A 17141-nucleotide genomic window follows, 5' to 3' on the forward strand; every position below is an offset into this window, starting at 1 on the left:
CAGTTTCCACACCCACATTTTGATCATGTGACCATGGGGATGCTGCAATGGTCATGTGTGTGGAAAAACATAAGTCACTTTTTTCAGTGCCTGTGTAACTTTGAAAGCTCACTGAACAAATGGTTGTCAGTTGTGGACTACCTGTATAACGTGCCTATCTGCAGTAGCAAGGTGTGCATGTAAAAAACTTTCTTATGAACTGAAATGCTGAAATAGTTCTGTTAAGCAGTAGGATTTGGTGCTTAAGGTATTGGAGAACCAGATTTAAGCAGTTATTTTCTCTCTTAGACAAATATACTTTTGCAGGGGTGTCAAACTGGCAGCCCACAGGCCAAATGCCTCATGCAGGCCATGGCCATCCCAGCTCCATGAATGAGAAAAACATCACGTTATGTGATGTGGTAAGTTTGACATGCCTTAGAGCAGGGGTGTCAAACTCATGTTACCATAGCGGCATCACGTGACATATCAGATCTTTTCCCCCTTCCCTGAACCGGGGGTGGGCGTGGGCAGCGTGTGATGCATCTGTCCCATGAGTTAGGAGTTTGACAGCCCTGCCGTAGAGAGTTATGATTAGGAGAAAAAAAGGGGAAAATTGAGCTCCTGAAGGAAAGTAGTATATAAATCTAACAAATAAATGTTAACAAATAAATGTGGAAGCATTTGCATGTCTAGAAAGCATCCCATCAGCAGACAACTGTGCTGAATATACGTAGATCAGCTGTTCAGTTATATCCTCAATTCTACTTAGGGGAATTCAATGCAAAAAATCTGCAGCGTTTTGGCTTTTGTTTTCCCATGATGTTTATATTATTGGAGAGCTGAATTGATTTATTTCTGGTATAGCTGCATTGCAGTAGAAATCAGTCTGAGCCTCATGTTTGTATAGGTATACATCCAAGATTCTGTGGGTCCATTTCTCTTTTGGTGGAGATCTTATTTTACCCTTGCTCCTAGCTGTTGACTTTCAGGTCCTATATGTGGGTTGTTTACTTGATAGCTTTGCAGCTCTTCCTCCATTTCCCAGATAACATATGCAAAGTGCTTGACTATTGTTCTGTTTTGTCTTGCCCTTTTGTATTGAGTACATGTGGTGCAGTTGTTATCACTGTTGAAACTACAGTGGCTTGGGTACAGGGCATTTATTTTTCCATAGAGCTGTTCCGAGTGTCCAGGTTGGGAGGAGCTCCAGTCTCGGCTCTCACAGGCTGAGCTTGAAATTGAGGAACGCCTCTCACCATCACGTGGTCCTCTGGGCACTCCCCAGTTTTTAGCTCAGCCTCGTGGCAGTCAGGCTGTTTTCTCTCGCTCCCGGTCATTCAGCACCCTAGAGTTTTTTCTTGTCGCTTCAAATCGGACCCTTCCAGCAGTCAGCGCAGGAATTGAGGTTGGAACTCCCTAGGGAGTGTTTCTATTGCAAGGGGGACCGTTTAGACCCTTTTTCTTCAGGGGAAAACCTAGCGCTTCGAGAGCTGCCCCCCCCTTCGTTTGCCACCTACTCGCTCCGTGCGAGGCCGCTTCGTTTCTTCCTGCCTTACACTTTAACCGCCGTTTCCCCCCCGCGAACGCCCTTTAGCCCAGGGAAACGCTCCCTGTTCCTCCCAAAGGGAGTTAGCCGCCGCTGGGGTTGCCCCCGTTATTCGCGGCCTCCATTTTGGGCTCCCTGTGGCGTCCGCCATCTTGGGTGTGCCCAGGAGCAGCCGCCATCTTGCGAGTGGCCGCATGGCCGTCCGCCATTGCCAGAGGCCTTTTACAGGCCGCGGTCTTTAAATTGATCACTAGGCAGTTTCGGACTGCCTATATCTCAGCCTGCTCTTCGTTCTCCCTGCCAGGCTCTCCGCAGAAATAAGGGTCCGTTGGCTCCGCAGCCCTTCCCCCAGCAGGCAAGGTAGCAGCTCTGCCATCCCCCTTCCCCGTCCGCCCAGCAGGGGTAGCTGCTTGGCGTTCTCCTTTCGGCTGATTGGTTTCTGGGCTAGGTCCTGCTCTGTAACAAATTTCTATTTTAAACAAAAAGATTTTTTTGATCAAAAGGGGGGTGCGAAACGTGCGCTGGGATCCCCGGCCTCTACTAGGCCGCATCCAGACGTGCCAACCGTCTTGCATTGCTTCTAAATCCATCTTGTTTGTGGCCGCATGGCCGTCCGCCATTGCTAGAGGCCTACCTGCAGGCTACGTTGTTTTTGATTACTGGGCAGACCCTCGGACTGCCCAAATCCTTGCTTGCACCTTGAAAACCCTGCCTTGGTACTCCCCTATCCATAAGGGTCCGTTGGCTCCGCAGCCTCTCCCCAGCAAGGCGAGGTCGCAGCTCTGCCATCCCCCTTCCCCGGTCCGCCCGGCAGGGGTAGCTGCTTGGCGTTTATTTCTGGCTTATCGGCTTCTGGGCTAGGCCCTACTTCTCAACAACTTCTAAAAAAATTTATTTTTTTGAGCAAAGGGAGGGTGCGAAACGAGCACTGGGATCCCCGGCCTCTGCGTAGGCCGTATCCAGACGTGCCAACCGTCTCGTATTAATCAAAAAATTTCCTTCTTTCTTCTCTCCAGATGGCAGATGACAATACATCTCGTGGCACTTCCTTGAAGGCCAAGTCAAAATCTCATCACCTGCGCAAACAGGCACAGGAGGTATCCAAAGCCTCCCAAAGGGATGCCCTTAGGCGACACAGGACCCTTGAGAAGGAGATTGACAGGCGCTCTAAAGAGTCAAGCTCTGTGCCCCTGGATCCTCCCACTCCCTCAACCTCCACCCATCCTCCTCTCCCCTCTTCCCCTGCCTCTTCCTCTTCCTCACAGCCTGGACAGGCCCCTGAGGCCACCTTTACCCCCACTGCTGCAGGACTGCGCCCGGAGGATCCTCACCCACCCCCCACGGTGGAAATCCCTGAAAACCTGAAACAATGGATGGAGCTGGCCATCCGGCAAGGGATAGCGCAAGAGATTCAGCAGCTGGCCGGCCTGGCCCCTCGGCCTGCGGTCCCTGAGGCTCAAGGATCAGCGGCCTCGCATGGTCAGGTAGCATTCCACGGGGACTTGACCTTGCCCTTGGGGATGGAGGAGATGGAGACCCAGGAACCCGGGGGCCCTACCCTCTTTGGGGACGAGGAAGACCTCAAATTGGGGTCCATCATAGACAGTGAGCTCCTCTCGGGAGCAGGCCCCCTGGAGGGTGACATGTCGGAGGACGAGGGCCTCACTCCAGACCAGCCCGCGTTTTTGGGGCTGTTTAAACCGCACCTGTTTAGGCCTCTCCTGTTCAAGGCCAGGAATACCTCTGGCCTGAACCCTCCCGCTCCACCCAAGCCAGCGGCATCGGGTGAACCTCCCGACTCTATCTTTTCCCAGCCCGTGGTGGAAACTGAGGTGATTCCTGTTCCACCCATCTTTTCCGACATGGTCTCAAGGCAGCTAGCCTCCTCGGGGCCCCCTCCCCCCCCAATGCCCAGGACAAGCGGTTTTTCAACCTTGAACCGCAGTTCTCCCTCTTGCTTGATCCCCCTCCTGTGGACGAGCCCGTAGTAGGCCTAGCTTCTCGCTCAACTCCCAGCGAGTCACTCGAGGCACTCCAGCCCAAGGACAAATGAGCTGAGCTGGCCCTGCGCCGCGCTCACCTTTCTGACGCCTGGGCAGTCAGGGCTTCCACTGCCGCGTCCTTTTTCATTAGATCTTCCATCAAGTGGCTCCAGCAGCTCAAACAGCATGTTCCCGCAACTAACCTCAGAGCGCAGCAGGACATTGCTAAGATCACGGCCGCGGCCGAGTTCTCGGCGGACGCCACCTTTCAGGCTGCAAAATTCTCTACCAGGGCCATTTCGTCCCAGGTCACCGCCCGTCGCCTGCTTTGGCTCCGCCACTGGCAAGCGGATGTAAAAAACAAGGCTAAGCTAGCATCAGCCCCCATCTCTGGGGGGAAACTATTTGGACCGGTTCTCGATCCATTCCTGGCCGAGACCCGTAACAAACGCAAGTATCTCTCCTCTCTTTCTCGGAGGGCTGACTTCAGAGGTTCCTCTCCCTCTTTTCGCCAAGGCTCTTTACGTTCCTCCTCCTTCCCCCCCAGGTACTACCAATCCTCTCCCTACAGGCCTCCCGACCGGTCGGAGCCAGACAGGTCCAGAGGTACCTCTTCCAGAAAGCCCTCCCGGGGATCCGGGAGCGGACCGTTCCGTCATTCCCGATAATGCAGTCGCCCCCAGGTGGCTGCCCCCCCAAAAAAAAGGGGGGGGAGAAGAGGAAAGCTTAATCCTCATATCTGTATTGCCTTTCTATTTCAAGGTTCCCGGTAGGCCATACGGCACCACGGCCGCAGGCTTCTCGGCTGGGGCACTCTCGCCTTCCTCATCTTGCCCCAGGGCAACTGGTCGGCAACACATCTACCCCCATCCCATGCTAGCTGGGGATCTTCGCTGCGCTCCCGGCCTTACACAGCTCCATAACCCAGGTACGCGGACCTCTCGCTCTGGTCCTCACTACAACTCATATCCCCAGCCAAGGCGGTCCTCTGCCAGTAAGGCTCTTGAACGAGGCCGATCGCCTTGCTGTTGGGCGGAACCGAACCTGGCCTCCACCAGGAGAGGCCACAGTTCGGGAACACTGTGCATCTATGCAACTTGGCTCACCAGGGCCATCCTGATCTTAGCAGAGGGGTCCTTCTCCCCTCCCATGTCTAGGAGGTAGTCCATTGTCAGGTTCCCCACGGTGTATTCCTGCGCACCCTTCTCAGCGCCCATCCCTAGGTTCCCCCCCCCCAAGGGGCGGGGAATCCCAATGACCCCCGGCCCTTGGATCCTAGGGCTTCTCCATGCCTCTCCTTCCATCGCTCTGATTCTGGAGTTCTCGCAGGGGGGCCCTTTACAAGGGTATGTCTCACGAAACCCCTAAGGCGCTATCCTCGCAACGGTGGTTCTTCGGTCATTGAGGGTTCTCCCCTCAACCCCGTCTGGGTCTTCCTCAGGGGAGCTTCCCATCCTCGCCCCCGCCCATGCACCGTTTCGACCCGGGCCCTTAACAGGGCTCTGGCCGCTCCTACCTAGCCTCCCCCCCCGGAACTCGCTAGGGAGGTTCCCTACAGGGCCTCTCCCTCCGTCCGGGTCTTCCTCGTGGCTTTCTCATCCGCTCGAACTCGGAGATGGCAGTCTCTCCTTTAGGCAGGATCTTGCGTTTCTCATCCTAAGCTCTCCTAGCCTCCTCCGTAGTCAGGGGCTCATTGTGGCCCTCTGATCTGCATCTCTCGGTCTCATTGTGGTGCACACATCCGTGGGCTACTGGATTAGGGCCGTCTCTGCCAGAGTCTACCAGGCACAGGCCCTCTCCATGGGTACCATAGTCTACTCCGCTAGAAGTGCGGCCTCCTTGCCCCACGGCCCCAGTAAGCCTCTATCGGCGTCACCTGCAGGGCTACCATCTGGACAGCCCTATCTCCTTCATTAGGCCTTTTCAGTTGAGGCATTGCACCCGCCCAGGGGTTCTCCTGACAGGCGGGTCCTCCAGCGGGTCCTCGGGGTTCCAGGAGAGGTTCCATCCCAGATGGAAGCCCGCCCGCAGGACTAGCCAAGCTTTGGTATGTCCCAACCTGGACACTCGGAACAGCTCTATGGAAAAGGGGCGTTGGTTCTTACCTGATACGCTTCTTTTCGTAGAGCTGTGGAGAGTGTCCAGCCCCACCCTTAGGCCGTCTGGTGGGGAACCTTGCTGTTCGACCGAGCAAACTAATATTTTTTTAGTAAGATGAGAATAGGGCCTTCCTTCTCGTCTTCGCAAAACTGGGGAGCGCCCAGAGGACCACATGATGGTGAGAGGCGTTCCTCAATTTCAAGCTCAGCCTGTGAGAGCCGAGACTGGAGCTCCTTCCAACCTGGACACTCTCCACAGCTTTACGAAAAGAAGCGTATCAGGTAAGAACCAACGCCCCTTTTATTACTTTTCCTAAGTCTTTCAGTTGTAAACTGATCGTGGATCCTTTTCAAACTGTTTCTGTGAGTTGGGGATATGAAAGGGGCAGGGTAGAAGTGCCCTTACACTGGAAGATTCATATGTGGATGTATTTCCTCAGCAGAGAATGAAAAATTGTTAAGGGTTTGTGGATCATTATCTAATAGTGTTGGTGTTAAATTTATAATCTGTAATAAATATTATGTTAATATTGATTCTTACTCAGTGTAGCCATTGCCTAAAGGAAATAGAGTATTGGGTAAATATCTAAAAATGTAATGAAATGAAAATGTAAAAAGAGTAAAAATTACTGCTTTCTACAGTTAAAACACCTTTTTGTGATAGATACTAATATCGCTTTTTTCCAGTTTAGAGTATCTAAGAGTAAGTGCAAAAAATAATAATAATCAAGCCATCAAACTGTCCCCATCTGCTTGATGCTTTCATTAGTCTCTGCTGATTTCATTCGTCTCCAAGTGTCCTACAAGTGTGTCCCTTATCACAGCAGCAAGTGGGTAAAGAACATTTTTGCAGAGGGAACAAAATAATTGAGTATTCTATCAGGGCCATGGACACATGACCTAAAGCCACTAGAAGAGTGTATTTAGGAATTAGTTGTTTTGTATTTTATAAATTAGTAAGTTCTGTTGCTTTGGAATCAATATCATAATTCTGTAAATGTTTCCTTAGAAGAAACTACATTAGAACTATTATTACCACCTCAACATGCTTTTTTCTCTTTGAATGGAATAAATTGGTTAGGGATAGCTTCTGATTCTGTGCATTCTTTTATATGCTCGTGTGTGTTCATAGGCTTATAAACATGCTGTCTCTGGAGATGTATATACATAAGATTTAGGGAGTCAATGCATCCTATCATCCTTCCTGCCATTGTAGTGATTGTTGCTATTTTTGATAATTTGATTTGTCCATTGATCAAACTTAAGTTCTAACGAATCTGACCTTTTCTAAGTTGATACTTCAAAATCTCAGTGCTTGTTGGGAAAGTGAGTAATGGCCAGCTGGGGAGGAGAGATGCGGCTCTCCTCAACCCTGCAGACAGTCTCCCTCTTCTTCACCACCTCTATGGGGTGGCTTAGCCCTGAAACCAGCCGTCTCGGGGCTCTCCAGCGGCGAGCACGGATCAAAACCTCACAGAGAAATGGTTTCTGTCTGTCACCGAAGAAGCTCAAACCGGAAGTACAAAATTCCATTATTATGTTTACATGTGCCTATTAAGGCACTGAGCATCACACAAAATATTATTAAAAAGTTGACTTTAAAACTTCTTTTGGTCTGTCTTTATCTTCTAGTTGGCCTAATATCCTTAATATGCTAGAAGAATGGGTTCCCTTTGTACCCCTTTGTTCTTTTGTCCTCAAACAGAAGGTGTAGGCAAGCGGGAGTGATGCTCTGAAAACTTCTCCCCAGCAGTTTAGTAAACTTGCTGCTGTTCTGTTGAGGGTATATGATATATTCAAAACATTTAATCACAGTGAGCTCATCTAGAGAAAAATCCTTTTACAGGAAAGCTGTTGCCAGGTTGTTTTGCAGTTTTGTTAGTCTGAAGCTATTTTAGCTAGCTCAGTTTTGAAAAGAACATCAAGTGTATTACATGTAATAAAAAGATGGTGGCAACGTTTTTTCAGGCTGCTGTATTTGAACCTAACTGAACATATGAGCAGCTTATCATCTTTAGTAATGGTTTTTACTATATGTTGATGGGAGATTTTAAGCTTTATAAAGCTAGAAAAAGTCATTACAACCTGCTCAGCAAACAGCCCACAGAGCATGCTCATTGGCTGCAGGATGTTGAGGGGAGCCGGGTGGAGAAGAGAAGCAGAAATGGAATGGTGTATGCTGGCTGGGGAATTTTAGGTTTTGAAGTCCAGGCATATTCAAGTTGCCAAGGTTGAAAAACAATGGTCTGTTGGAGCTCTTAACAGAACAACTTGCACTTCTGTAATTTCTTTTTCTGCAGTGGTTCTGATTTAAAGTTATAAAAAAAGATACTTAAAAAAAAATCCTTTCCATTTTTTACCTTGACACTCAACTTTTAAAGATGGCATAAGAAAGTTCGTGAAATTCCTCTCTCTACCCCATACTTATAGGATTGAGATTGGCCATTTCTTACAATATAGTTTTTCTTTTCTTTTTTAGCCATGAAAGTTTATTTTTGGAGCACCTGCTAAATTTCAACTGAGGATATAAATATATATGCCAGAGGCTTCATGAGGCAAAAACCTCACCTATTTCTCTGAACATATTATTTCTCAGATCTCTATTGTATAATATGTAAGCTAATGTAACATAATGAGCTTGAAATTTAGGTAGAAATCTTTTGCCAAGTATACTAAACATTTATTAATTAGTAAACAATTCATTCATAGAATGAGCTTTAATATAAAGATAGATATATTATTTGTCTCTTTGTGGTTTTGCATTAATGTAACCCAATGTCTTCAGTGTAAATGATTGGCTTGGAGAGAATGGATTTTATTGTCTTGTTGTATTCAGAATTTTTCTGTTAGACTTAGTTTAACACAACTAAGCATTGCAGTTATGACTTAAAGCTTGGCATGTATCATTCAGTGCTGTTTGACTGCCCTCTACAGGTTGTTAATGAATATACTACTGTATAATATTGTTCATTAATTAATGATAGTTCAGCACCACAACTAGAAGCTTTGTTTTCCAATTTTGCCATTTAAATAGGATTTTGAAGGACAAGAATACTGTAACTCTCTGCTCACCACTAATAGCAAAAAGATATGGGGAGTCTTCCCTCTTCCCATTAGTTTCTATACTAATGAACGTTCCTCTTGGAAATGAGCCCTTATTTTTCTTCTTAAAACCATGGTGTAGAAATACTGGTTTTCTTTTCATGGAGAGATCAGTGCACTGAGCTAATGGGGAAATGCACCTTTTTCCCCAAGTGGCATTTTGTTTGCTTAGCAGTGACTGCACTCATCTTTCTTGAATGCCGGTTATTCTTCTGTGCCAAAATTCTATAGTTACGCTGCAGTACACAGAAGACAGATCTTCCCAAGCAAAACTTGCAGCAAGAAAATGTTTGGCATGCCCTGGAAACTGCATTAACCATTTTAGAATTTTTCTTCACTGCCACAATCTAAAAAGCTTGGATTAAAACAAAAAAAGATAATGTAGCTTTTTCAATCTGATGCTTTTGAGATGTGGAGCTTAGTTATGTGTGGGTGGATGAATGGGCTGCAGTGATGATGATCATGATCATGATGATCATGATAATAACAATTTAATAAATGTATATGCTGGATGACTTACAATTGTTAAAATATTTTAAAAACAAGAATAAAACTACAAAAACAACACAAAGCAAAGGAATAATGATGGCAAAAAAATGAACAGAAGGAAACAGAGAAGACGAAAAGGGCATTGATTGTCATCTTTAAAAGGTGAAAATTCAGATTTTTAAGATCCCTTGAAATAGCAGTAGGATGGGATCCATTTGAATTTGCGGGGAACCTCATAGAGTGCTCCTATAGAGATGGTGCTCTTCCAGGATCTTGAGAAATGGCATTTTTAATTGAAAGAACCTGGAGTGCACCAACCTTAACAGATCAATATGCTCAAGTAGATATTAAGGGTAACAGGTGGTTCCTCAAATAAAAATAAAGCTGTGTAAAGCTTTATAGGTCATGACCAAGTTTCTAATGAGTCAAGTTATTTAAACTGTATTAATCATCTGATGAATCTGATTATTTAACAAGCCCTTAAATAGTCTTTGGGTTAGTTGGTTGGTTTTGCTCTTGTCAGTAATTATCATGAGATACTGTAGGTAAGATTTGAGATTTATTTATTTTAAAAAATTTTATATGACACTCATCTTGTGGTTCAAAGTGATTCTGGGCAGCATATAAATTTATGATAAGATGAGGTTGAAGATTCAGCAACTGTATGAGAAACGAATTATTTGGCTGAATATAATGTATTAATTGTTTTTGTATCACCTACCTACTAAGAAAATCATCAAGGTAGTTATGGCAAATTCTAAATAAAAACAATGTTAAAGTCTTAGGAGCAATATGAAATGTCCATCAATTTGAGCTTATCTCCTACCAATTTTATGAATTTATCTAGGTAGTTTCACTGGCAATAATATTGATGTAATATTTATTGCAATTTGTAGTGCCAACTCTAATTGGAGACCTGGCAGTTTACATAGTTTAGTTAAATACATATTTGCATACGTGTGCGCGCACGCACACACACACACACGCACATACAATCTAAATTGTATTAAATCCCTTTTGTAGGGTGATGATCTGACAACCTTAAACTCTTCTGTTTTAACCACCTTCCTAAAAGTTGTCTCCCAATTTTCCAGTCTATCATTTGGCCCTGGTATTTCCTAATGATCTCTTTTCCCCTGCTAATCAACCTGATTAGGTTTTGCAATCATCCAGTTTTATTGCTCTCACTAAGTTGTGCAGGGTAGTAATGTCCAGAGTTTTAGACTGCAACAAAACATTAAAAAAAGAGTGAAAGATGAAGTCAAATATTTTTTTATGAATCTAGATGCTAGAAAGTAGGCATTTCTCTGAATCAATTCTGCAATTTGAATAGGATGACAAATGCATTTTTCACAAATAATTTGAGAACAGTTTATAATACATTGAAAATATTCAGTTCAGATGACAAGAATCTTAAGCATATAATAATCAACATTGTATTCCTGCAGTGACCAGCCAGATCAAAGGACAATTCCCATTTTGATTGGACTTTTTGTCTATAAACATGGTAGTTTTTTGTAATAAAATCCTTTAAGTTTATATGGTTATAAATAACATTATTGGAAGTTTTGTTTTGGATTTAGAAGATTAAGAAAAGCACATGTAATTGAAAGAAGAGAAAATATTATCCACTGGGTGCAACTTCCAAGAAGCAATCCTAAATTTTCTACCTTAACAGGCAATTAAAAAACAGGGTGGGGGATTTTCAAGAAGATTTACTCATTTAATCCATTGGTAAGGGCTCCCATTTTGCAAATGCAACTGTGCATGGTTAAGAGAATTAAAATATCAAAACAAAAACAATAAGAAAATATAATTAATAATAACAAAAGCAAAATGGCATTAACGTGGCAAATGAGGAATACCAGTCAATCACCTAACCGGTCAATCCCTTTGCCTAGGAAAACACTCAGGACAGCTTTCTAGAAATCCAGCAGCATCATGATCTATCTAGCAGAGTGACATGGTGCTCCAAAGGGTGGGTGCTGCATCTTATGCAAAATTGATCTGGAAGTGAATCCTGTATTGCTCAGTGGGTTTGATGAGCACAACCCAGCAAAGTTTGCAGCCTTTTACTCTTTAGGTAAGATATTTCAAATAATTCTCACTTTCAATGTTTCTTTATGTCTGTAGGAGAGAATCTCTCATTATTTAACTCAGGGGTGTTAAACTCTTGGTGTCAGGTGAAAAAAAATCTACTCTGCCTGGATTTTGGTTTGGTTTGTTTTATCATTTCAACAGTATCATTTTGGGAAAGGATGAGGCAAATATTATTGTTTTATATGTTGGAACTGTTTATCTTTGTTTTGATCCAAGTATACCTTCAGCTGCCGAGATCAAAATTATTTTTTAAAAAACTGGTACAAAAGCAGTTATTCTTTTTTTTTTTTTTTGTAGAAGTGCAAATATTCAAGTTTTGGGCCAGTTGTTCAGATGTGTACAGCAAAAATTGACTCGGTGCTGAGCTAACTTGTGCAGTGATCTGTCTCTATAGAAGCAGCTGATTCTTAATCAGCTCTCATCTCCTGGGAGCAATGTGTTATATTTGCCCTAGATGAATGATCATTTTGCAAAGTCAGTTTATCTAAGTGTGCCGCAGAGTTCACCTACCTCAACACTCCAGTAGGACCTTGGTGTGCCTTGGATGCCCCATGTTCTCTACTCTTAAAGGCTGTGAATGATTCTTATCTCTGTATCTATCTCTGTATCTTATCTCTGTATCTATCTCATGGCTCGGTGTGTAAAGAAACGATAAAAGCCAAAACTCACAGCTTTAGAACCCTTAAAGTTCTTTGTTCTCTTTCTAATGTCCTTTTCTTAGAGAAGTGGAATTCATGATAATGTTTCCACATAGAAATGGTGGAATGTGTAAGAGGGATTACCAGATTTAAATTGCACATCATTGCTTTGTAATACCAAACAGGTAAAACATATAGTGATATGATTTGGAAATGAATCAATATTAAGGTGTGTAATGGCTTCTTAATTATGGCATATTACTTTATTTTAGGGGTGTGATGAAGAGATATTAGTTATGCATCTCTATACTGGTAGCCTTTGACTTACAACAGTTTAGTGACCGAAGTTACAATGGCCCTGAAAAAATGACTTACGACCATTTTTCACACTTATGACTGTTGGATCATTCCCATGATCACCTGAATAAAATTCAGCTTGACAGCTGAACTGACTCATATTTATGACGGTTGCAGTGTCCTGGGATTAACTTTGTGACAAGCAAAGTCAATGGGCAAACCAGTTTCACTTAATAACTGTATTACTAATTTAACAGCTGCAGTAATTCACTTAACAAATGTGTTAACAAAAGTCGTAAAATGGGGCAAAAAATGGGGTAAAGTGGGGCAAAACTCACTTAACAAATTTCTCACTAAACAACATAAATTTTGGGCTCAATTGTGATCATAAGTGGTGGACTACCTGTACAAAGTTTTCAGGAGGAGTTTGTACACTTGACTCAACATGCATATGATTTTTGTCATATGCAGACTTACCTGTGAAGAATCAGGGTACAGTGGGGGACACTACATATTCTGATCTAAGCAGTTTTGTACTATTCCTGTATATTTAGCTACACAGAATGGTATTACTTTGTTCCATGTTCTATTCCCTTTATGGATATCAGTTTTCCTGAAAAGAGGTTTGCAAAGAGGTTATGCAAAACTGTGACCTTTCAGTATACTAAAAGGAAAGAAAGGCCAGGAGAGTTAATATTTGTTGTTGTTGCTTGAGGCAGTTGTGCCAATATTTAAACTGGATGAATATAAGTATATGGCCATGCATTACTCTCAAAACACAGATAATGGTATTCAGCAGAATACAGTAAGAAAAATGAAAGGAAGCTAATTGGATCCTTTAATGCTTCTCTTTTAAGTGAACATGATTAAAAACACATAGATTCCCCCAACACAATTTAATTTTAGAAAAACTGTTACTTAAAAAAAAAAACCACAGCCACTAAATGACTATAATCTTGTTAATGGTATTGAGTAAGATTTCCCAGTTCTCTCCTTTCCACTTATTTCATCAGCAGCTGACATGCATCAGTGTTCTTGGGGTTTTTTGTTTGTAAACAGCCCCTACAGTTTAGACCACTATTCTAAAAAAAAGAATGAAGGTTTTCTTTTCAGTGTAGATTGACTTTCCCCCCTCTCCCTCTCCTCCAAACAAAATTTCAGTCAAGGCATACTTCTACAGGTATTCCTCAGCTTACAACCTTTTGCTTAACGATGATTTGAATTAACCTTGGAATTAGCTGAGGAAATGTTCAATGTAATCTAAATTCAAAGTTACATCTGTCTTGCCCACAGTTGCATGATTACAATTTGAGCAGTCAACTCACATTTATGATTGCTTGCAGCTTCCTATGGTCTCTGATCACAATTTATGATATTTTTGCCAGTTTCCAGCAAAAAATGGTAAAAACTGCCATTGGGGAAGCTGGACCACATGATTTGATTTACAACTGCATGACTCATTTTTCATGAGTAATTTTATAATTGAATATAGTGACTTGACTCACGTGCTGGCCACACCCACACCAGATTTAGCGAAGGGGGGAAAAGTCACAATACATCACGTGACAATGCTGTGATGATGTGAGTTTGACACCCCTGGGTTAGTTGAATCATCATAAGTTATAAGTTGTTCCAAGTAAGCTGCCTTTTTCAATTGACCAGTGGTGATTTTGTCAATGCCAATGTTCAAGTGGTATTCCAGATATTTTGGAATTGCATCTAGGGTGCTTATTACTATTGGTACTTCAGAAACAAAAAGTAACTTTGCTCTCATTATTTCTTTGTTTTCAATCTTTGCATATTTACAGTGGGTAAACAACTAATTATTATTTCTATTTTATTCTTCTATCTTTTGGTTTGGCTAAGATAGCAGGGTTTTACAAGAAATTACTGTATATCAATATTTTTTTGCAGGGAAACAGGTAATTCAAGCTGTTATATTTGCTAAAAGTTGAACATGTTATGTTTATGTTTCACTTTCAGGCAAGCTAATGAAGAATATCAAGTATTGGCTAACTCATGGCGCTACTCTTCAGCATTCTCAAACAAGCTCTTTTTCATTCTAGTTGATTATGATGAAGGTGCAGATGTTTTTCAGCAGGTGAGGGTTTGCCTTAGAAATTACTAAAACTACATTTAAAGGAAATCCTTTCTTTGAGAACACTTTGTATTTCTTGTTCTATGTATAATATTGTAGTATTAATACCTATCTTGTAACTTGTGTTTGGAAGCTAAATTGCATTAGGCTACAGCTTTTTTGTAACTTGATAGGATACCTCAGAAATATCAGGCCTATAGCTAGCATAAGACCCTAAAAATAAGCAATGGCAAATGACTTCTATACATTTGCCAAACTGCATGAATTATTTATAATGTCATTAAAACCCACATTCAGCTTGAATGAGAGTTTATTATTACCTCTTCTATTCTAACATTTGAAAAATACTCTAAGCTGAAACATAGTCCTCTTTTGATTGAGATTATTGGGATGCAACCCCACTGTAAACCATTAGTTGGTATCAGATAAAAGCATCACATATCATTTTCCCCTGCTTATAAAAATGCTAATGTACTTGATCCTTTCTGACCCTTCTCCAACATTTATCTAATCCGGGCTTTAGATTCCCCAGACCAAGTCATTGTGAATTTTTGACTAGTTTTCCCCTTCTCTGCCCAAGGTTGAGTTTAATTTGAATTGAACATTTATACCTGTCCGCTAAGTCATACATAATATGGAATTCTTATTTTCCCCAAAGGCAAGATGCAAAAAAAGAAAAAAAAAGAGGAGATTTCAGCTTATTGCAGAGATTGTATTTTAAAGTTCCCAGAATGGATGAGCCAACAATTGCCCTTGCCCTTTGGGAGGTGGGGAATTTCTGGAATGGGAATATTTAAGAGATATCCATAGCTCTTAAAATCCCTGCTGGCCCTACTGTTGTTTCCTATCCAATGAATCTTAGCTGGACTTTTTATAGGTGCCCTCTTGCTATCTTTCTTGTGAGAAATGCAGGAAACATGATCTATTTCATCCTGTATCGGAGAAAACTGCATCCCCAGCAACCCTTCCCACAGTTTTGCATAATTGAGTTGGTGCAAATAACTTATTTGAAGAAATTTAAAAAGATGAAAACTTTCAATTATCACAAAACAGTTTCTTCTTTCAGGCAGTAAATCCACATATCATTATCTGAGATATCACATTTGATTAAAAAAAGGGTTTTATAGTATCTTATATTTTATAGCATATTGAGCTGTCAACAAAAGAACAGAATGCATTGTACTAGGAATAAATACAATTATTTAGTATCTCACTTGATTGTAATAGACAATTTGAATTTATAATATTTAAATAATGTATTTATCCAGCATAATTCAGTTGTGTAGCAAACGTAGAATCCTGCTGAATGAAAGTAGCTATGCATATATTCATCATTAGAGACAATTTTGTTCCAAACTTGTCATTGTTAGAGAGTCCTAGCTCTATCAAATTGCAATATAACTTTATCCATGTTTATTTTGACCTGTTCTTATGCAGGTAAATACAACTCCTTACTTCAGTAATGGAGAACAATCACATTGCATGAATGTTGCTCCAGGGCAAATGCTGAGGTTGCAAGGGGAGAAATGACCTTTTTTTTCACATATAGAGCTGCTTCTCTCACTCAAAATTCCCTTCAGATTTTACCCATTTATTTAGCACTTTTGGATATTCAAAATTTCTGAAATTTCAACATGTCAGCAATTTTTACAGGGACCCTACAAGGTTTTTGATATTATTATCGTAGTAACATAACTGGAAGGTTGTGGGAAGGTTAGTAACTTTTGGGACACGTATCTAGTTAGAATTTCTGTATCATATATAGGGCTTGTGGTAATGGCTTTCAAAGAGACTGATAAAGGCAAAGAATTGATATGTTTATTTAGTATTTGATGGCATCTTTGTTCTTGGTTTCAGCTCAATATGAACTCTGCTCCAACCTTCATGCATTTTCCTCCAAAAGGTAAGCCCAAGAGAGCAGACACATTTGACCTACAGAGAATTGGATTTGCTGCAGAACAGTTAGCTAAATGGATTGCTGACAGAATGGATGTTCACGTAAGTCATTTAACAAAAGAAAAAGACTGACCCACTTTAATCTTCTAGTTTCTGCAAAAAATAGGGATTCCTCCTTCAATGATTTCCCTCCCCCGCCAACAATATTCTTCTACAAAAAAGGGCTAGAATAACAGTACCAACAGTGCCCTTTCATCGTTCTATGGTAATATAAAAGATGAAAACATTAATGATATATTTCAAACTTGCTTTGCATAGCTAAAATATTAATCTCACTGTCTCCTAACAGAACATAACAAATGATAGTATACCAATTAGGTGATTAATGTAAGCATCCACTTGAAATATTACTTATTGCAAGTAATATTTCCAGAAGTCTGACTTTTTAATGCTATAAGTGAGCAGTTAGATAAATACATTGAAAACCATTATTTAACTGTATACAGATGTAGTAGCAAGAGTGCTGCACAAAATTATTTAAATCACTTTTCCACCCATTTGAACCCTTCTAATTACATTGATTTGTCTCTCATTAATTTCAAATGAATGGCAGATTTGGAATTCTTATACTGTTAATAATACTAATAATCAAATGAAGAGGGATTTGTTTCACATCTTTTGGTGAGGAGATGGGTATGGAAGCAGATCCTGAGCTTACTTATCAAATGATTCCTAATTGTATTCTTGAATAAGATGGGACAAAACAAGAGAAGAACTCTTCTCACTAAGAAGAGCTGCAAAACAGATCTTGTTCGGAGAGGTTAAACAAAACCCTTTCGAATTTAAGTTTATTCAGCTTGTTCTCTTTCCATAGCTGCTTTGTTTCAGTTTGATAATTGCCTCATTCATAGA

At 41.8% G+C, this 17141-nt stretch overlaps 1 protein-coding gene across 7 annotated transcripts in view; it reads left to right on the forward strand.

Moving 5' to 3' along the window:
- The window catches only part of TUSC3 (tumor suppressor candidate 3), a 127054-nt gene that overhangs the window by 44013 nt on the left and 65900 nt on the right, over window positions 1–17141 (forward strand). For all 7 annotated transcript variants that reach the window (XR_015744136.1, XM_087936263.1, XM_026697953.2 and 4 more), the window contains exons 3-4: window positions 14219–14336; window positions 16191–16331. Coding sequence is in view for 6 of the 7 variants with exons in the window: in XM_087936263.1 (XP_087792389.1) it covers window positions 14219–14336; window positions 16191–16331 (259 nt within the window). In the remaining variant the exon portion in view is untranslated. The remainder of the gene's footprint in view (window positions 1–14218; window positions 14337–16190; window positions 16332–17141) is intronic.

This window comes from Pseudonaja textilis, chromosome 6 (genome assembly GCF_049901715.1).
Source record: "Pseudonaja textilis isolate UNSWEBS1 chromosome 6, rPseTex1.2, whole genome shotgun sequence".
NCBI lineage: Eukaryota > Metazoa > Chordata > Lepidosauria > Squamata > Elapidae > Pseudonaja > Pseudonaja textilis.